The 22,182-nt window shown below is 40.0% G+C and overlaps 1 protein-coding gene across 1 annotated transcript in view; it reads left to right on the forward strand.

The window, feature by feature from the left end:
* The window catches only part of EEPD1 (endonuclease/exonuclease/phosphatase family domain containing 1), a 102,785-nt gene that overhangs the window by 66,775 nt on the left and 13,828 nt on the right, over positions 1–22,182 (forward strand). The window contains exon 4 of the mRNA XM_004676855.2: positions 20,754–20,864. Within this exon, the coding sequence (XP_004676912.1) occupies positions 20,754–20,864 (111 nt within the window). The remainder of the gene's footprint in view (positions 1–20,753; positions 20,865–22,182) is intronic.

Below are 22,182 nucleotides of genomic sequence, written 5' to 3' on the forward strand. Positions count from 1 at the left end.
AAAAAAAAATATTATCATTGTTTTGATATTCCTGTAATAATCAGTGTTTTGAGACCCCTTTGGCAGCAGTGGCTGGCAGAGCCAGGGCGGTCAGAAGAAGGTGACTAGATAAGGAGTAAACAGATTTGAGCAAAGCAGGGTCTTTCCAGATCAGGAAAAATGATGGCTGGCCCTCAGGTCAAACCTGGCCACAGCTCTTTTGAAAAATAAATACAGTTTTTTGGAATACAGATGTATCCATTCACTGTCTGCAGCAGCATTCACACTGGACAAGGTTAAGCAGTTGTAACGGATAAAGTACAACTTTCAAAGCCCAAATTGCTCATTATTTGGGCTTTTGCAGAATTTGCTGACTCTTCTAGATCATTGGTGCTTGGCTATTGACCCCTTTAAGTATCAGGTGAGAACTACATATTACCACTTCAGAAAATTGCACATGTGTATCTGTATACACAGTTGAGTTTACATTTCCTAAAAGTTTCTCTATAGAATCCCTCAGGTTTGTGCCTCTGGGCTGCAGTGAAAGTAGGATTCATTTCTCCATCCCAGAAATGTTGAAATAGCACCACTTATTACAAAATGGTAGCCTAGTGAGGAAATGTTCCTCAGAGTAGGACAAATTCAACCCTTTCCTGGCAGACATGGTGCCCAGGGTGAGCAGGAGGGGACTATGCATGGTCAGAGTTCAGCCAAATTTTTAACATCGAATCCCTGTGCACATAAACAACATTCCTTTAGTTGCCTTTTTATCATTTAGGGTTTGATCCCATGTTGGCTAATTTAAGGAAGTTATCCAGTTTGTAGAGTATCCTTGCTCCAACTCTTAATCCCTTCTTTTCTCCCATCATTTCCTTCACCGGTTACTTTGGACATCTAAACCTGAATTACATTGTACCCGTCCTACTTTCTTCTTTGCTACTGTCCTATTTCTTTTCTTCTCTGTACTGGCAATTTTCTTGAATGTTAATCTTCACCCTGTAACTCAGCTTTCTTATCTCCTCAGTTCTCATTGACTTTTAGTAGCTTGGCCCCTATCCCAGTTAATCTAATAAATCATAACTTCCTTTAGCCAACTTCTAACCTAGCCCACAGTGGTTTTAATTTTTTTTTGTTTTCTTCCTATTATTAAAATTGTTTTGATATAACTTTATGTAGAGTTTTAAATGTTATATGCAGTTATCCACTTTTTGTGGATATTTGTTTTTGTAAAGATTTTATGTTGAAACATAATTAAAACCACTTAGATACAATAATATACATTTAAGTGTGGGAAAAGAAAGGAATCCTGCTGGAGCTCATCTTATCTAGGTGAACTGTACTTCTTCGGGTGTCTCTTCTACCTGTGGTGGCTCTCCTTGGAAATTCCATTCATTTGTCTTCAATCACTAAGTTTCATTTATTATTAGTCTCCTAATTAATTCTGGACTTATAGAGGAATAGAAGAGTCATCTTCTAATATTCATATGAGTTATAAGCTTGGGTAGAGGCCAAGGGAAGGTCTATAACAAGGGTAGAGTGGTAATTTAATTCAAACGTTAAGGTCAAGGAAACCTTGAAAAATTACTGTTCTTCACTTACTGAAAATCCTATTACCATCAACTAGAGTTCATTTTGCTGGCCTCTTTTTTGTGACTTACAAATGATGGACTGCTTTGGTGAAGTGTCTAGCTCATGATTTTAGCATAGTGTGTACATGTTAAACTTCTTCCTGTGTTACTCTCTCTTCAAGATGCCCTCTTTCAACCTTTATATGGAATCTGGAGGCTACAGTTCTCATAATGGCAGAGTAACTCTTATAATAACCTTCACTCAGATAATGATGATAAACTGAATAAAATGCAAACAACTTTCCAAAGGCACTCGAGAGCAATCAAAAGCAGGCAGAAACTGCAAAGGCATCAACCCTGGAAAGAAGGAAGCAGCATTGGGTGAGACCAGTATATCTATATGTCTGTTTCCCCAATGGCATGCTTTCCTCTGTGGGAGCAGCTAGAGCTCAGGCATGATTTCCTTTGGGGGAAATCAGGAATCTTCCCTTTGTTGTCTTTTGCAAGTCTAAATAAAAGCTTCTCATTGCTTGCTGATTTACTCAAAGAATTTTTGGTTTCATTGCATTCTCTTTTGTCTTTTATCTTCTCTATTGTCTTTTTTCTTCTACTTTAATCTTTATTATTTCTCTTCTTCATGTATTTCCCCCTTTTATTGGTTCAAGATCCTTCTTCATTAATGCCAACATCTACAGCTATAACTTTCCCACTGCTGTATCTGAACCTTGTAACTTTTCCTCTTTCATATTTTCTTTTCCACCTAGTGAATATTATCTAATGTAGCATTTTAATTTTCTAAATGAATTTTTTCATTACATTTTAAAGTTACTTTCTTAGTGGTTTTTCTAAGTTTATCATATACATCTAAATATATCAATTTGATACTTATTTCATATTTATGCTAACTTAATTCCAGTGAGATCTAGAAATATTAATCATTTATAGCTCTGTTCCCATTCCCCCTTGTTACACATATTACATCTAATTGTGCTATGGACCTAACTATTCACTGCTATAATTATTTCTCTATGTACTTTTGTCTTAAAGAAAATGTGAAAAAATAGAACAAGTTCATCTCAATAGTGTTAGTTACTTTAACCTTATTTGCCATTTCTTTTTTTTTTTTAATTTGTTCCTGTGTATTCAAACCGTTTGCCCTCAGTTTCTTATCTGAGTGCATTTTTACTCCTATCCAGCTCCTTTGTTCTATTATTATCAACCATATTATATTTCTCTATATTATAGGCCCAACAGTACAACTGTATATATATTATTTCATACAATAAATAAAAGAAATATGAATGTATACTGTCTCTCATAATTATGTAATTGCCTTAACTAGTTTTCTTCATTTTTTTCATGACCATTTGTGCTATTCTGGGGTCATTTACTTTTAGCTAGTAGAAATATCTTTAGTTTTTTTTTTAAATGAGGAAGCTCTATTACTAAGAAATTCTCACAGATTTGTTTAAGAATGCATTTTATCTTCATTATTGAAAGATAATTTTTTCTCCCCTGAAGATAGGATTTTTCATTGATAGCATTTAGAATATGTCATTCTACTTCTTTCTGGCCTCCATGGTTTCTGATGAAAATTCAGCAGTTGCCCTTATTTAAAACAAATGACTTTTGAAAGTTGACTGTCTTTCTTGGCCATGTTTACTGAAGGGATATTTTATTTATTTGGTTTCTAAAGAGTGACTCATACTTACTCAGAGTCCTAAAACTGGTCCTATTTTACTAACACAGACAGTCTCCTGTGTTTGAGGAGACTTCAAGGTTTAACAAAACATATCACACGGCTTTAGCAAAGAAAGAAAAAAAATCATGGTATTCTAGAAAGACCAAGCATTTTGTTGTCAAAATTACATGCATTTGATTTTCCAATAATAGGTCATAATATCAACTTTGTAAATTATAACTAAGACTTATTTCATTATTTATGTGTACATATGTATGGATCAATGGGTAGATGGATATATACATACATAGTTGGTAAAATGCCATAAAATTTTTATTTGTTGCTATTATTCATAGTTAAGAATGTTTGAAAATTCCTGTCCATTTATTGGCTTGAAAAGGGGAAGAGAGTCTGCTCTGGGCTTTTGCCAGTACTGGAAAGGCTCTGTTTACTCTTTGATATTTCCTAAGCACTTTTTCCTGATGCTTTGTTAGTCTCTTGACTCTGTTTTGCTTTTCAACAGAAAGAAAATGTGTGCAAGTTATTGCATCCCCTTTAGAACTCTTGCACATAGCCACCACCTCATACAAACACAGTCATGGTAAACAGAGTTATATGCAATTTCCTGTTTTATTTGGTCCACCCTTCTCTTATCAGGAAATGCTAACAATGAGTTGTTACTGAAAGAACTTTTGATTCACTTACATAGAGAATTCTGAGACTTTTCATGAATGTTCATTCATTTTTTTTTTTTTTGAAAACATGACTTTGTATTCAAGGACTAGTTTATAATTTTAAATGAAAAAGGAGGGCATGCAGGTGAAATTGTTTTTTGTTCAGCTGTAAAAACATGTATGCCTTATGTTTGCAGCATGTAAAATTATCCTGATTGATAAGATTTTAAGGTTTGTTTTTCAGGATTAATTAAGTGCCTAGATCTGTGAAATTGTTCATTTCACATTTACAATGAATACATCCTACAGCCAAAAATATTTTTTATTAACCTTCAGGAGGTTTTAATATGGTGAGTTGGTGTCTAAACAGGGTTCCAAACTTCTAAGGATGTACCCAAACTTCTTCAAAGATTTTGGCATATATTTACAGTGATTCAGAAAAGTGTACTGACAGCCCTAAGTCCTAAGCTCAGTTTCTCTACTACACTCTGTGCTGCCACCCTACTACTTCCTTTGCCCTAAGCCTATTCCACCTAACTTATCCATGAAATGCTAACTCATTGTAATATTCTGAACTCATAAGGTTGGAGGAATACAACAGAGAAAACAAAACAACAACCATTTCTACTTTAAAACTATCTGCTTTCGGGCCCACCCTGGTGGTGCAGCGGGTTAAAGCACAGCACTGACAATCTAAAGCCGCTTCCGCATGAGTTCGATTCCCCCCTGCCCCGGAGGTGACCACATGGTACGGCAGACCTCTCCTGACCCGCCCACTGCTCCCCTCAGCAGTGTGCTTAGTTGATCTGCCTGTTCTGTCCCCCACTCCGTCTCTGGTGAAGCCTCTCGCAGCCCCTGTGCCTGTGACCTGTACCCCAGTTCTGTATGTACAAATAAAATAAATCTTTAAAAAAAAAAAACTATCTGCTTTCTTGGGTATCTGTCAGTGGCTTCCTCCCAAATGGACAACCCAAGAAATATGCAAATAGCCTCTTAGAATCCCCATGGAGTCACAGAGTGCCATTCCAACCTGTCTGACTCCAGGGATGCACAGGGATCAGAAGTGCTTGTAACCAAAGCAAAATTTACAAGCCAAAGGGTGGAGCCGGCAAGGGAAGGGGACAAGTTCTGGGTTTTGTCTGAATCTCAACATTAGTATCTGCTCCTGGGGAAGCATTCAATGCCTTCTCCTTCCCTCCCCCTTTGATTACAAAATTTGTGAAACTGTAGTTTTGTATTGCTAATCTCAATAGGCAAACTTGATCTCTCCTCTTATCCACTTGGCTGGAGCCCCTAACAGAACAAATCACTACATATCGATTGTTCCTTTTGTTTTTTTATCACTCTGACATCCCTGTTATGCACTTAGTTGTGATGGTGATATTAGTGGATAAGAGGGAATTTTTAGGTTCTTTCAAGATGTGGCAGGGACATTTTATGTTGTTTTTGGTGCCTGATCTTATAACAAATAATCAGTTTTTACTTATGGAAAATATTAAATGTGTAGTTACATGTACATGTTTTCTACATTGACAAAGTTCAAGCCAATTAATTAGTTTATGCTATGACTAGGAAAGTGGAATTTATTGAAAACTTGAAAGCAGAGGAAAAAATTAAAATATAGAATTACTGTGTGGCCTCAGTAATTTCATTTTGCTTCAGCCCTTCATTTTTATTGTTTCCAGAGTAACAGTGATAACAAAAGCTTGACCACATATTACTCACCTCCTTGTAGTTGCTTCAGGTGGAAGCCTAGTTGTGTAATAGGGTCAAAGAGACGTGGATTGGGGGTGCTCTTTGCCCTTAAAACATAAGTTCCTCATTCCTCAGGCAGGGACAATGCCTTCCTCACATTGTGTTCTTCACATCATATAACATGTGTGAAGAGCCAACAGTCATGGTGAGCACATAAGCTTCCTTGTAAATGAGCATTGCTGTGATTAATACTCATTAGGAGGGAGCTCTGTGCCCTGCAGGATACTATTGTGGCATCATCTCCTTGTGTGTGACCTTGCCTGTGTACAATTTTGCTGTTCGCCACACATCTCCTTTCTGTCTTGTTTCCTTTCACTCTACCACTCCCTGTGTGATGGAAACAGCTTCAAAAGCCAGTGAAACTAACTTCAGGCAGTTTGGCTAGTTCTAAGTGTCTCTGTTCAGAAGTATAATGGGAAGGGAGGTTGACAAAAAGGCGGAGGATCTGGTTTCCCATTTTTCCAAACATTTCTTCAGCACAGAATATTGAGAACTTGAGTCTTAGGACAGCCTGAAAATAAACATACTATTTCATGAAATGCCACCTATAGCTCTTGATGCCATAGACTGTTTAGGAGTGAAAGATTCCAGCTCTCTCCAACTCTTGCTGCCCACAGAGAAAAGAACAATCAAAGCTACATGATTACCCTGAAATAAAATAGGAAATGCATAGCCTTTAAAGACTAGGATTTGGCATAATGCAAATAAAAATAAGCCATGAATCAGTAATGCTTTCACCCACAGCTTCAAAGTCTTTATTTTTATGATTATTGCTGCAAAGGAAAACAGGCTGCATAAACACCATTTAGAATAGCTGAAGGCTGATGTTTTATAAGAAAAATGGCAGCCACAGCAATTTCCCTGAGGGATCATAAGTACTAATACTGTTGCATGTGACGGTACCTAAATAACTCTTGAGTTCTTTACAGACACACATTTTGGAAGTTCTGGAGCCTTACAGTCTAGAGTGAATCTAAAAGTGAGCTAGTCTTCAGTGTTTATGAACTGAGAAATGTATCCCTGAGGTTTAAAAAAAATGTGAGTGTTCGCGTAGGAGAGTAGGGAGGAGTAGCTAATGTAAAATGCTGGCTTTGTTCTGCTCCTAAGTTATTTTCTTTGGATTTAAGTACCCAACTAATCATTTCCTATGCTCTCATGTTTATTTTCTCGCCTCCCATCTTCCTTTTCCCCACCCCTATCCTTTCTGTTGTCATATCTTATATAACTCAGGGGTAAAAATGCTCTTACTAGTAAATTGCACCGTGATGTGATTTGCTTGGACTTACATACAGTTGCCCTAGCTACATCCATCTTGCTAGTTCTTCAAGCCTGTCACTCAGAAATATCAAAGAGGGAAGAAAACTAGAAAACTAAGAACTGTGGTTGGCCAACCCCACATGGTTTGACTTAGGAAGTATGTTGTTATCTTACGAGCTTGGTGCAGAAGACTTTTTGCTTGCATGTAAAGTGTTGTGACATATATGGTTGACATTTCCTGCTGAATTTTTGGTACAGCATTTTAGTAGGAGGATTCAAATTAAACTTTGTTTTCAACCTTCATTGTTAGCACATTTATCAAGGACATAAAAACATCTATAATATGACACATTCTATACAACCCGGGTGTGACCACACCAGTGTTTCTGCTCCTAGTTGGGGTGTACTTCACTCTGTTGCAGCTTGTCTCCACTCTCCTAAAATAGCCACAAAATCCCAAACTCATTGCTATTTGCAGACCTGCTTCTGCTTAAAATAATTAATTTCAATCATTACTCACAAGTTTAGAACCTAATTTGGGAATAAGTCCTTATTTTATTTGCCCTAAAACTGTCTTTTTTGAACTTCAGAGGGCCTATTTTCCAGGAAATACTAGGCTGTGTGCTTTGTTTTTAAGGTGCTCACTAACTGTGGAGAGATGGATGGGCAATGGGAAGACCCTCTTTTGAAGATACTGTCAGGCTTGAAAGAGGGGCTAGGGCACTGATGGCCACCCCCACACCTGGCCAAGGAGGACAAGAAGGATGGCAAAAATTCAAGCAATCACCATTTGATACACATACTGTGATTTTTTTTTTCCTTTTTCTGCCATTCTTAATGAATTAGTAGATGTGTTTTACAGGGAACGGTTCAGGACCATGTCGTCTATTCACAGTGTAGTGCAACCACCACCTCTAACTAGTTCCAAAACATTTTCATCGTACAAAAAGGAAAGCCTGTATCTATTTAGCCACTACTCTCCATTCTACTCCACCCATTTGCCTTGTAACCACCCATCTTCTTCTATCTCTATGGATTTGTCTATTCTGCATGTTTATATAAATGGAATCATACAATATGTGACTTGGCTTTTCCTCTCAGCTTGTTTTCAGTTTCATTCATGTTGTAGCACGTGTCAGTGCTTACCCTGTCTTAACATTTACTACAGTTCCACTGTATAGACAGATGTCAGTGTTTATCCCTTCATCAGTTGATGGACATGGGGGTTGTTCATACTTTTTGGCTATTATGAATGTTGTGACTCTGAATATTCACATATTAGTTTTTGTTTGAGTACAGGTTTCCCCTGCTATCTAAAAACAGAACCTCCCTATATAATTTGGCAGGTTATTTTGGGGGTCTGTGAATGTTATTACCATTAATTTATATGGGCAAATTTTTAATATTCCTGACACCAAAAATGACCTACTAAATTATAGCAAATAGCAACATCTTTCTAGATAGAAGGACAAAGCTGTACCTGTTTTTGATTCTTTTGAGTCAAGTTATATCTTCTTCCTAATTATCTCTCAAATCTGTCTAATGCTCTCCTAGTCTCTCATCTCTTACTGTACTACCTAAGTGGCCTGGCCCTTCTCCAACAAGTATAAAATGGAAATCTGTTGTCTGTGCCCTTTGTTGATTTTAGGGTGGGTTATAGAATAGTATAAAAAACAAATTCCTTTCAGGGCACTGCATGGCAAGACCTCTGACTGTCTGTTAAGCTCATCTCACATTCTACTCCTCACCATCTGTGCTGCAGCTAGTTTGAGTCTTTCTATCCTATAAATTTTCCATGTTCTTTTCTACCACAGGCCCTTTGTATATGCTGTCCATGCTACCTACAATAGTCTCCTCTTCTTTTTGCATAATTAACTCCTTATTTTCAAGTTCTGCGCTCAAGCATCTCTTTTTCAAGGCAAACCTTCCCTGGCTAAGTCAGACAGCTCTCACCCTACTTACACTACCACCATAATGGAGACCCAAAGATTCCTTAAACTACTTCTTTATAGTACAGTGCAGCTTTGTTTTTTAATGATTATTTGATTAATAAGTGTGCCTACAAAGACAGAAGAGTGTATACAAGGCACAGGTTTTGGAATTATACTGCCTGGGTCTGACTCTTATTGGTTGTATGATTTTTGGCAAGTTAATTAACCTCTCCATGCCTGTTTTCTCAGCCATCAAAGGAAGATCACAACACAACCTACTTCAAAAGGCTGATGAGTGAATTCAGATGGATTAAGTGCATGACATTAGGAGACCTCTATAAAAGTATCATTAATGTAACTTTAAAAGATATTGTGCCTACATTTCCACCCCCATGTTCCACATCCTAGATGATAAGCTCCAGGAGAGCAGGAGACCATGTCTCTTTTGCTCATCATTGTAGTTCTAGAGCCTAGCCAGGATCCCTACATAGCCAATGCATGTAGAGTTTTTATTGAATGATGGGATGAATCTGTTCTCTTCCTCCTGGAGAAGAGTATTAACAACCAGAGTGTCTTTTCTCTCTGTCCATACCTGCAGTGCTTTCTTTAAGGGGGTTCTGCCTGCCCCCTGTAGTGTGTTGACTCTTGGCCCCAACTTCTGGTGCTGCCCACTTCTTAAGCTGGTATATTTTGGCAATTGTGCTGCCGGGTGTGGAAAGCAGTATCCTCTACTGTGGCCATGTCCTGAGGCCCATTCTATATAAAACCCCAAGAACACAGGCCTTTACGGGGTTAAGAACATGACACTAAGATGTGTCATGTAAGTAGTGTGCCACGCCTCTACTCCCAGCCTTGGAAATAGCAAATGAGAGAGGTGGGAATGACTTCTCACCCTTCGTTACACACAAGACTTACCTGGCAGGGTAAGTAAGAAATTTGCCCAAAGTCAAAACTCTTGATAAATGAAAGATCCAGGCAGCCTTTCTCTACCCTTACCTTTAAATAAGGAACATGACTCATTGAAGTATTCAACTTATAGGAAGGACTCTCCACAGAAAAGAAATCCTAGGGATAGGAGTGTGGTCGCCACTGAGTCTGGAAAATTTAAGGCACTCAAGTGGCTAGTGAACAAGACAACTGACTTTTGATGGTGTCCCCCTTTTTACATGCAACTGAGGGCCCCAACAAATAAAGGTTGATGTCAAGACAAATTCTCTAAAAAATCCATTTTACTAAAAACAAAGCTAGAGGAAAAAGATAATGGTAAAAGTTGTTTATCTAGAGATGAAAGAAACTAAACTATTTATAAAAACACCATCTCTTGTGTCAGTCACAGACTTTAAAAAAGAAAGTGTTACTTCCTTTCTGAGCACACCATTCAAGGACTTAATGTTTTTAGCCCCTGTGTTGCTAGTTTTCACAGGTCTGTACATTTAAAAAACAAAATCTGATTTACTTGCAAAAATGAAGCTACCACAACTTTAAGCTCTAACCTGCCCAAGATTTTTTTTTGTAATAAAAGATATGATCAAACCATTTGCACATGTGAAGGTAAAATGAGGTTTTATTGCTTCCTTGTAAGGTGAGTTTTAAGATGTTTACAATGAAATGAAATGAGTCGCCAAAAGGCAGAAATTCAGTTCTATCTTTCACCAAACAATGAACTGAATGTAATATATACAGATGTTGATGTATGACCATGTGCACCGGAACCTTATATAATGTTATAATGTAATGATACATCAATAAAAAATGAAAATAAATAAATTTTTTAAAAGGCAGAAATTCCTGCTAGCCAACAAAACATTTACCCCCTGGAAGATGGCATGCACTGTTCATAAGATGGCATGATAGACAGCCTATGAGGTGACTAGAAGAATTTGGCACACTTGAAAGTGGGGAAAGCAGAAAACACAAGAGTGAATGAAGTATATGTATCTATATGAAGGAACATATATTAGTAAAATGTGTAGGAAACAGCCTCTAAGGAAATCTGCCCAAAATGTTAGCAGTCGTGGTTTTGCATGTTGGTATTCTGTTTAAATTTTCTGTCCCCTTGCTTTACAAAGTCCTACCTATAAAGACATTGCATTTACTTACTTATGAAAAGACATAAGCTTAAATTTAAATAGAAGTAGGGGGAAATGCAAAATTATTAGCAGTCTTAATGTCTATATTGGACTTAGTCTTAGCATCTAGAGACTTTTGGAAAGGGAAAGAACTTTTGGAAGTGTTCCTGAAGGGTAGAAATAAGGAAGAGTGACAAGGACAGTGACAATGTGGAAGCATAACACCTGAATGTAGGTGTGTCCCCATGCGGCCCCCTCCTATCCTAACCTGACTTCTAGCCCCAAGAAATCTTCCCTCTTACTCTCCATTTTACAGTTGCCCTTGCCAAAAAATGTTTTGATTGCCCATGAGCAGTCCCTCTCCCCCTTTGCTTATTTTAATCTTGTTCAGGAAACATGATGAGTGACTTTTGGAAACACAAAGGAGAGTAACAGAACCCACAACCATTCTGTTGACAGGAGAGCATGTAGGTGTCACTTCCCTGGACTCTGTGAAAGTCATTAATGATTAGCTGAGACGTCTTGTTTATTTTATCTTCATAAGCATGATGCACTCAGGCAGAATTCCTTTCTCGTCCCCCTGGAAAGAGCTTGTTGATGGAACTGTTCTTAAGTGACTTGTGGGCAAAGGGCCGAGGGACTGTAAGCCATTGCTTGTCTCTACGGTGAAGGACTTGAGGGACCTGAGCTTTCTCTGCCGGGGGCTTTTCTTAGGAAGCTCTGATCCCTAGACTGCCTTTTGCCAAATAGGCATGTCCAGCCAGTCCCTGGCTCTTCCTGGGACTATAGGCTGTCGAGGATGTGTTATCTTCCTCAAGAGCTGTGTTCCCAGGGCCATGCCACCTGGCACATGGATGATGAAACTGATGTTACATGCTAAAGTGTGTGTTACATTCACACATGCATGCATGCACATACATCATGCCAATTGGTTTAATTTATATTTTCTGAGCCTTTTCTCCTAAGTGCAGTTGAGCATTAGGATTGACCAAGACCTGGTTTTTCACCCTGTCTGGCCCACTTACTGGCAGTGAGCAACCTTGGCACGTCACCTTTCTGAGTTCTGGTTTCCTCCTATGTCAACTTGGAGGAGTAAAGCCTGCCTCACTGGGTTGTTAGAATGAAATGTGATAATATGTGAAAAGTTCCTGCTGGATAGCTATCCTTAACAAACTCTGGTTGCTTTTCCTTCCCATTCCTATTACTCTGGCTTTCTATTTTTCATGGGATTCAGAAGCCAATCTGATTGTACATTAGTGACCAACTGTTTTCTTACTCTTGTTGGATTTACTCAACCCTACTAAAAATAAACTTTTATTCCAAGTTTTGCAAAGGGTGGTAGAAGAGGGAAAATGTTTCCCTCTACCCTTCCAGGTATTTTGGCTGATCTAATAATTAAAAATGACATAAGACCGATTCACAGGAGAAAAAAAAGTTTAATATATTATCTATGGGAACCCTAGAAGTTTGGCCAAGTCAGGCAGTTGGGGTTTGTATGCCAACCTAAGGACTAAGGAGGAAGAGAGTAGTGGACTCAGATCTCAAAGAGGAAGAAGACAGTTTACAGGGAGATGGGAAAAGTAAATATTTGGTAAACAAATGTTTGCTATGCCATGCAGAGCAAAGGAGATGCACAGAGTTTAAATAATCAGGCGTTGCTAATTTCCCCCCAGTCTACCACATTTAGCATTCCTTCTTTGTAGTTAACTGGTGATAGCCGCTTCCTGGAACAATCTATCTAAATTCCTTTAGGCAGTTAAGGAAAAGGTAAAGGTAAGAAAGTTACCTTCAGCTTAAAATAATCCACATATCCAAATAGTGTATGGGGGGGGGGGGATGTCCTATTCTACTTTCTCCCCCAAGGCCTTCAAATGGAGATTGGAGGCAAATTTTGGGGAAAGGGAAACCACTTTCCCTATGTGGGCAAAAGCTTTTTGAAAAGTTCAGTGTTCTTTCTTTATGGTTGGCTTCTTCATGTTTACACAGCAATCATATAGAAAGGGAGAAAAGAGAGTTTTGAGTCTTTCTAGGAGAGGATATTATGTGATTTAAAAAAAAAAAGATTTGTTTATTTATGCGCACAGAACTGGGGTACGACCAGAAGTACAGGGGTGGTGAGAGGATTCACCAGAGACAGAGTGGGGAGCAGAACAGGCAGACTGACAAAGTACACTGCTGAGGGGAGCAACAGAAGAGACCAGAGAGGTCTACTGCGCCATGTGTGTCCCTCCCCTGGCTGGGGATCAAACTCCTGCTGAAGCGGCTTGAGTTTTGCAGTGCTGCCTTCAAGCTGTTGTGCCACCAGGGAGGGCCCTATGTGATTTTTTTTTTAAACAAATACAACCTTTATTGTATTATTTGTATTGAGATAACAATGAGTTACAAGTTTGTAAATAACTTGAGTACAGGTTGCCACCTTCAGTTGTATATTACAGCTTTGTGCCGCCCCCTCTTCCCCACCCCGTCCCCCCCCCCAAACCAAGGCACGTAAAGCCCTCTGCCAGAGTCCAGTGGACCCCCTCCACAACTTTTCTCTCTCCCTCTACACTCCCATTCCGGTAGTTTCAGTTCTACAGTCTGAATTCTAGGATCTGATTTGGTGGTGTTTTTTCTGTTCCTTTGTATTATTTCTCAGTATTCCATTGATGAGTAAAAAAACATGTAGTATTTGTCTTTCTCCTTCTGACTTATTTCACTTAGCATAACCCATACTGTCACAAATGAAGTGTTTCATCTTTTTTTATAGCTGTTTAATATTCCATTGTGTATATATTCCACACGTTAATCCACTCTTCTGTTGTTGGGTACTCAAGTTGATTGCTTCACTTGGCTAATATAGTGCTCCAATGAACATAAGAATTTCATAGTGTTTTTGCATTTGGGGGAAATTAGGAATGGAATTGCTGTATCATACAGTAGGTTGATTTTTTAAATTTTGAAAAAACTTCATATTTATTGGGGCTGGACCAGTCTTCTTTCCTGCAAGTATTCCCTTTTCCCCACATTCTTACCAGCTCTTGTTGTTTCTGGTCTTTTTCATATGGGTATTCTTACAAGTGTGAGAGGATGTCACACTGTGGTTTTCATTTGCATTTAAGGTAGTCCGGAGCTTTTAAGTATGAGAATCTCTTATTTCCGCTCCCATTTTTATACTTCTCTCCACCCTCCCGTGTTTCCTTCTTTTCTCCCTCTAGAATTACACAATTTTTGAATTTGAGGTTCCTTGAGTAAAAATCATCTCATCTCAGTCCTTCACTTTATACATGGGGAGACTGTGACCCAAATATAGATGAAGTGCCAGATACCAAAATTCCTCCGTGCTCTTCTCCCAGCAGGAAGGTGACCCTCTGAGGAGACTTTAGAAGTAAAGCTACAGGCAAACACAATCCTTCCAGTCAATATTGGAAAAGAATACCTGCTTGCTCAACCTTGAAGGGGCAGGAGGGACAGTCTGTCTTTTCTTTCTCCATGGGCCCTGAGCCCCCTGGATAGGACCTTAGAAGCAATGCTGTACTATATTGGGAGAAGGGAACTCAAGTGTTTCTGTAGCTCCCAAACACATTGTTCTCTGTCCCAAATTCAGCCTATCTCCCCTCTGAGATAAATAGATGGGTTTGCATTGGAGCTAAAGTGTCTGTCTCTCAATCTGACTCTATACAATCTTTTATTTTCTCATACAGATTGGGGGTTAGAGGGGAGGTTGAAATGTTCTTTACTTTTGCTTGACATATATATATATATATGTATATATATATATACATATATACATATATATATATATATATTATAGACAGTGTGTGACCCTCTATGTATCTTAGTAAAGGTTTATAATAGACATAGTTGTTATACTTAAAATGCCAAACATGACTTACACTGAGATGCAGTTTGGCTTTTGTGTTGCTCCGTTCTCTTTCTAGAACATTAATATTGTTATTAATGGCCACAATTCTTGGCTTCTCTCTGCCTGTGTCATCATGTATAGTTACCCACACAAGTACTGGCTTCTATTATGGGTCATAACATGGCTGTGCTTTAAGATCCTGGCAAAGATAAACCCTTGCTTCCTACTCAGACTTCAAAAATGTTTGTCTGTCACTTGCTGCTTCCTGTGATATTCAGATGAAAGTTTAGTCCCTTGACCTCACAGGACCTAAGATAGGACTTCTCTTTTATGATGACAATTTCAGAGATCTTACCTGGGCTTCTTCATCTGCTTCAATATGCTGCCTTTGCAGTAGCTGCCACTGAGTGTACAAAAGAAATGGGTGATTAACATGTGGGAAACTCGTTGTCAAAGAGAAGCCCTCTCCAGAATCAGAACATGTAAAACAACCAACTCAGGGAAGCATCTTTATCTAGAGAGTCAACACAAAGGGTTTCAAGTGACAAATACTCTTCCTTACCACCCAGGAAGCAGGAGAAGTTTGATCATTTGGAGTTTGCTTTTGAAATGCCTCCAGATACTTTTGGTTTTCTGTCTCTAGCTAATTGCAACAACATTGTCACTAGCAACACATCACCAACTCATAGATCACCAAGTTTCATTCAGTTAGTTGCAGAGGGAAGCTTCATAAGAGGTGCCTGGTTGTGACAGAACAGGCCACCAAGTATAGTTGAAATACATTCCTACCTATGTTGCCTGATCACTACCAGATGAATTAGAGAATATTCTCTTCAGGAAGGGGCAGGTGTAGAAGAATAGAGAACAGGTCCAAACGTCTAAAAGCAAAAACACAGTTGATTTCAAGTCTTGAAATCCCTTCCTCACTCAATGTGAGATAGTCAGAGTCAGCCGATCTATGGTCCTAAAGCATAGTCAATGAAACCTTTTCTTTTAGACTCAACATTCCTGAAAGCCAGTGCTTTGGACATCTTTTCAATCAAAGTTAAAAACATCTGATTTTGAGGACCCCCCATTATTGAGCTAAAGGGTGGGTGCACTGCTCAAGTCTTCTGCCAACTGACTACCCCTTATTTAGTCTGCAAGAAGAGAAACATGTCCAGGTCATGAATATAAGAAGTCAGAAGGTGAGACCTCCAAGAGAAGTCCTTTTGATGCATTCACTGGATATGTGTGGTCCTGTAGACTGGCTCCTCTCAGTCATTATGTCTTGGGATCATCAGCAAACAGCTGCAGTCAGATGCTATCAAGGTGTGGGTGGGAGAACTGAAATGGTGCTTGTTTGCTTGATTGTTCTGAATAATAAAAACTGAGCTTTCGGATCACAAGTTTTAAAAATGTAAACATTAAATTCCAAATCAGCAGTTGTCTAACTTGTGAGCTTCTCAAACTTTATTTTGAATTTGCTTGGGGAAATTATTAGAAGTGACCCTAATCTCAGAGATTCTGATTCTGATTCTGTCAGTGAGGGGTTCCTAAATCTGCTGTTTTAAAAACATGGATCATATAAGAAACATGTGATGAGGGGTCCCTCCCTGGTGGGGTAAAGGGTTAAAGCTATCCACAGCCACTGAGGCATGAGTTCAATCCCCAGCCAGGGAGCTGACCCATGTGGCGTGGCAGTCCTCTCCTGTCTCACCCACTGCTTCCTCCAGCAGTATGTTTCAGTCAGTCTGCCTGTTCTGCTCCCCACTCTTCTTTCTGGTGAATCCTCTCACCCCCCACACCTCTGGCCTGTACCCTAGTTCTCATATGCATAAATAACAAACGTGATGGGTTAGCCCCTAGAATTTTAGAAATAATACTGGGGTTGTGGGGTTTTTTTCATTTACAGTTGCAGAGTTACTGGGAGGCTTTTTCCATTGACACCTACCTTCCCCCTTCCAACTCAACCCTAATTTTATCTTTGAGAGTCCCTTATGAGAGTATATTTTCTTCATTTTCGTATGTGGGAGAAAGCAAAAATTTGAGAACCAACCATTTTACTACTTTATTTTTGTTTTTAAAGACTTATTTATGCATACAGAACTGTGGTACAGGCCAGAGGTGCTGGAGCAGTGACAGGATTCACCAGAGACAGAATGGGGAAGCAGAATAGGCAGATCAACGTCATACACTGCTGAGGGGAGCAGCAGGTGAGACAAGAGAGGTCTACTGAGCCATGTGAGTCACCTCTGGAACCAGGGGTCAAACTTGCACTGAAGTGGCTTGTAGTGCTGCGTCCTAACCCATTGCACCACCAGGGAGGGCCCAAGAACCAACCATTTATATAAAAACAGTTCAAGATAGAATTCAGACTTCAGGCTCTCAGAGGATGCTTTTTTTTTTTAAATTTCTGGGAGAAAGTATGATGTAAGGATTTTGTAAAGGCAGGCTGATCTCTCTACATGGAACTTGCCCTGCACCATTGCCCCACTTGACAGGAGTCAGGTTCTTCCTTTAACACCTATTATTGTGTAATCTTGAATTTAAACACATTTGGACTTAACCTTTCCATGCTGTCCTTCAGTGGCATCCTATTAGCGATGTCTGCCTCTTGTAGGCTTTGCATGCATCAATTTGGTATATACAAAACATGGAGGCACTACAGTAGTCATCTCAAAGCTTACAAATCACCCTGGGATCCTGTAGAAATGCAGATTCCCATGGGTGGGTAGTCTGTGCCTAAGAATGTACATTTCTAACAGACTCAGGTTCCTGGTCCAAGGACCAGGAGTAGCAGAAGTTGTACGAAGCAAAAAGATAGACCCCTTGGGTTTGCAGTGAGCTTTTGGTGCCAACAGTCACCTGAGTTAAGCAATCCTCATTTTAGTCTTACAAGATAATACCATCCCCTTACCTAATGTGGATCATGAAAATGGAGGCATAGACTGAATTCAGTTTAAACACTTTTCTCCCTGGCCCCCGAAATTATTAATTGTCTGCAACAACCAATACTGACAAAGAGATTAGAGAGGAATAATATGTGCACTAAGAGAGCTTAGTAAAAACAAGCTTTCAGATGTACCAAATCAAGGCATGTTTGGGGATTATGATTCTCATGCCTCTCCTTCACCCACTTTAAATCTGTGTCAAGACATTTTTGGGAGCTGTTAATTGCAGATTGCTTGGTTCCCCCTGAGATTCTGATTCAGCCCCGAGTGGGACCTGAGAATGCTGATCACCATACTTTGATTGGCACAACTTTAGTCCCAAGACACAGTTAAATAGTTCTTCAGAGTGGTGAGCATAGAAAACAATGACATCACCTATGCCACCTCTTCAAACTTCTGAGCCATCCCATCAAAGAGGCATTGCCAGGAATGAGATTATTTAAGCTAGGCTGGGATTTAAATCCCACAGTGGGTATCAAAAGGTCCTATGAGGGTGAGGGGAGGCAGATTTCTAGCTGCCTGCAGAGAACTCCTTCTAGCAGGTGGCCCCCCCAGAGGGTGGGGCTCTCTGTTCTGGCTAGGTGGCTCATTACCTAGGGGACATTTTAAAAACAGAGTTTCTCAGCATGCATCTGAGAGATTTGGGTGAGTAGTCAGGTCTGAGATGCCTGCGTGGAGATCAGAAGCCCCAGATGGGCATAGAGAGCTGCTTTCCTTTTTAATTTTTCTTGGATTCAGTTCTAATGATCACTCAGCAAGCAAATGATTCCCAGGCAGGAAATTGGACTCTTTGTGAAGTACAGTTTCTCCCTGGGTTCCTCAAGTTATACTCGATAAATTCTGACTACATTTTCTAAAGTGCTTCATTTCCCATCTGATGATGGCTTCCAGCCAGGGGATTCATCCAGAGAGAAGCCCCCTTTTAAGAATAACACCATCCACAGACACTCAACATTGGACAGTGTAAAAAGATACTCATAAAAGTCACTGATGGCCAAATTCCAGAGAGAACACTTTTCAGGCAAGTTTAAAGTCAGGTTAAAGCTGAAGCAATTTTTTCGATAATTAGCTCCAAAGAGACTAGCTCCCTTTTGTCACACCAGACCTGAGGACTACAGGCTTCCCTTGAGCTGCATTGGAGAACATCACCATATATTCCCTGCTCTGGACTTTAGAAAGGTAATTCAGGTACAGTCCTTGCCTTTACAGCTCTGCTATTGGGGCAAGGAGACCCTTAATTACCTAACTGCAAAGGCAGCATAACTCTTAGCACATCACATATTCAAAGTGGACCACCCTTGTCCAGTCTCTTTTTCTTCACAGTGTTTGTCATTATAGATCTGATTGGCCGAGTGCTAGCTTGTGGAGTTGTTCCCTGCAGAATAAGTAATGTGAAGGCAAAGATCAGACTGTTAGCCCTGGCACCTCTCAACCATTGTATACAGCTGAGGCATGCCCAGAAGGGGCTGCCTGCTGATGGCTGTCTGCCTACAGAATCTAGGGCAGCTGCTCAGGGAGGTTCAGGGCAGCTGCCATGGTTCTCAGATCTTAGCAGAAATTACCTCGAGGCCTTGTTTAACACGGATCACTGGGCACCACCCCCACCCTGATGTACAGCAGGTCTATGCAGGGGCCAGAGAATTTCCATCCAATTCCCAAGTGATTATAATTCTTCTGGGCCCCAAACTACACTTTGAGAAACACAGGGGTGGTGCATTAGAGCATCCATTATCACCTGCTCAATACATAGAAGGAAGGTGATGAAAATGACAAAGAAGTCCACAGACACCTTAGAAGCAATATCAGGGACCCATGTGGGAAAAGACAGAGCTCTGAAACAACCCACAGTGGCACAGGAGAACAAAGGTGGGAGCATGGATACCTGTTAGTGTGGACTCAGTGGACCAGGAAGCAAGGAGACCTGGAGGAGAGGAAGAGTGAGAACAGCTGGAAAGATGGAAATGCCAGGAACTGACACTGGGGTCAGGGAAGGGAACAGCATGTTCTTTTGGAACTTGCTGGTTTTGTGGTTCTAAGGGGGCCTGCAGATTGTCATGTTAAGCAGGCTGTGGGAGTAAATTCAGAACTCGGGACAGAAATCTCAAATACGGTTACAAATTTGGGGACTTTTGGGCTAGAGGTCTAAGCCAGAGCTGTGGGCCCAAGAAGTTTAGTCACAGGCCATTTATCAAGAGAGAAGCCAGCGTATCCAGAAGGAAGCCAAAGACTTAAGGAAAGATATGGCCGGGCAGAGAGAAGAGTGGAGTGTTCCCTGTATGAAGTGAATTGTTGGGAAGGTGTCACTAGGAAGGGGAAATACCATAAGTGGGAGCATCTTGAAAATTGAGCCCACATGTGAACAATTCTGAGGACCCCTCAAAAGAATCATACTCTAGAGGTGGGGCTGTGTTAGAGACATGAGTTTGAGGAACTCTAACTGATGTGTATACTTTGAATCAGTACTTTGTCAATTCTTCATTTTACTTTGTGCAATTTTATTTTGTATTGGAGATAAGATTTCTTTCCAGTTCCCACACCATATTGGTGCAGAAGCACTGTATCCTGCCAACACATCTGGGGTATAGCAGCCAACCACCACAGCTGGGCTTCCTTCCCAGGAGAAAAACATGGGGAATAAAGTGAAGTTGGGTGTCTGTTTATGCACCTTTAAGCTAAGTCCCAGGGAGAAAAACACTATGTAGTCATCTTTTTTCCTCTGTGTTTGATACCTCTGGGACCTTGAATGCATTGATTTTATAAAGATGAAAGATTTCTGACAACTCATTTTGAACTATTTGTGCAAGAGTGCTACGAAAGCGTCGGTTTCTATCAACTGAGAGTCCCCAGGTGATCAGTGCAAGTTTTTTATGGAAAAAATTATCTTTTAATTTGTGGGGCTGATAAACCCTGATGCCCCTGATTTTTGAGAACAGATGGATGAAGTCTACCAGGTCACGCAGGAAGGCTGATGAGTCAGATATACTTAGTTTTCTGTGTCCTTGGTTTAACTGAGTGACAACTATTTTAGATGGGAACACACACGACTTTCACTCCTGTCTTTGCAGTTCTGTGCGGAGCTAAACCAGCCGATCCTGCCCAACATCCGCAAATGGAAGGGGACCCGAGGGTCCTGGAAGGCCATGGTTGCTGAGACACCCTGCACTCAACTCCAAAAGGTATCTGTGGCCTTTCTGTCCATTTTATTAAAATATCCTTTTCTCCTAACCACAAGCATTTTAAATTTTCCTCTGCCAGCATCCTTGATACAGTTTTATATTTCTGCCCATTTCTTAACTCTTCGTCAGTCATTGGAAAATGCTCTGATTCTTGTTTTGTATTTAGACTGGGAATATACAGCTGCCCATATGTATATGGGAGTTGGGGTTTTGGGAGGAGAAGGCCTGTCTGAAGTCAAGGCAGCAAATGGGAAATTTCTGTTCTCACAATCTCCCTTTCACAGTCCGTCCTCTGCAAGTTTGTAGAGACTCCAGTGTTCACTGGCTGAAAACTACAGACTCACTTAAATGATACATGAAGTGTTCGTTTTCAGTGGAAGAACTTATATACATGAAAACTCTAGAAAATGTCAGCAGATTTTAATTTTGAATTTTTTTTTTCCCCTTGGCATCACCCATGTTGGAGTAGGTAAATCTCTTTATATAGTTCACTTGTATTTAAGATCAGTTTTGACTCACTTAGAATATTTAATATCAGTGGTGTTTTCGGTTTTAAACTAGACTTCTGATAAATAATCATTACTTGGAAAAGGTGTCATGTAAGTGTAGGTATTATATATATTTTTTATCTTTAGTTTATGATATGAATTATACTTATTTGACTGAGATTTGAGCTTTTTGAAATGTCTACTGGATTTAAAGTATCCAGTCATTTATTGAGGAAAGCCTTTACTGTTTTAGTTACTACTTAAAAATATGATGGTAATCTTATTTCTCTGAGTTTTGTGTGTGGAAGTGTCAGTAGTCACCACAGTGCACTGGAGATAAAGTGAAACTGAATGTTCCTAAGTCTCTGCCCTCTCTCCCCTCTCAGTCCACATAGAAATTATAATAATGTCACTTGCTTTCTCTCTCTCTCTTTTTTAAAGATTTATTTTTTTATGCATACAGAATTGGGGTACAGGCCAGAGGCGCAGGTGTGGTGAGAGGATTCATCAGAGACAGGGTGGGGAGCAGAACAGACAGATCGCCAAAGTACACTGCTGAGAGGAGCAGCGGGCGGGTCAGGAGAGGTCTGCTGCACCATGTGGGTCACCTCCCCACCTGCACCAGGGTGGGGATTGAACTCATGCTGAAGTGGCTTTAGCTTCTTAGTGCTGTGCTTTAACCTGCTGTGCCAACATAGAGGGCCTTGCTTTCTCTTTTAACAGCACTTCACACATAGGTAGCTTCACAAGTTTCTTATAGTCCATTTGACACATTTTATTCACCCATTTCCCACACTGGAAAGGTTGCTACATTCTAAGCTCTGCATCAT

Source organism: Condylura cristata, unplaced genomic scaffold (assembly GCF_000260355.1).
Source record: "Condylura cristata isolate star-nosed mole 26May11 unplaced genomic scaffold, ConCri1.0 scaffold00005, whole genome shotgun sequence".
NCBI classification, from domain to species: domain Eukaryota; kingdom Metazoa; phylum Chordata; class Mammalia; order Eulipotyphla; family Talpidae; genus Condylura; species Condylura cristata.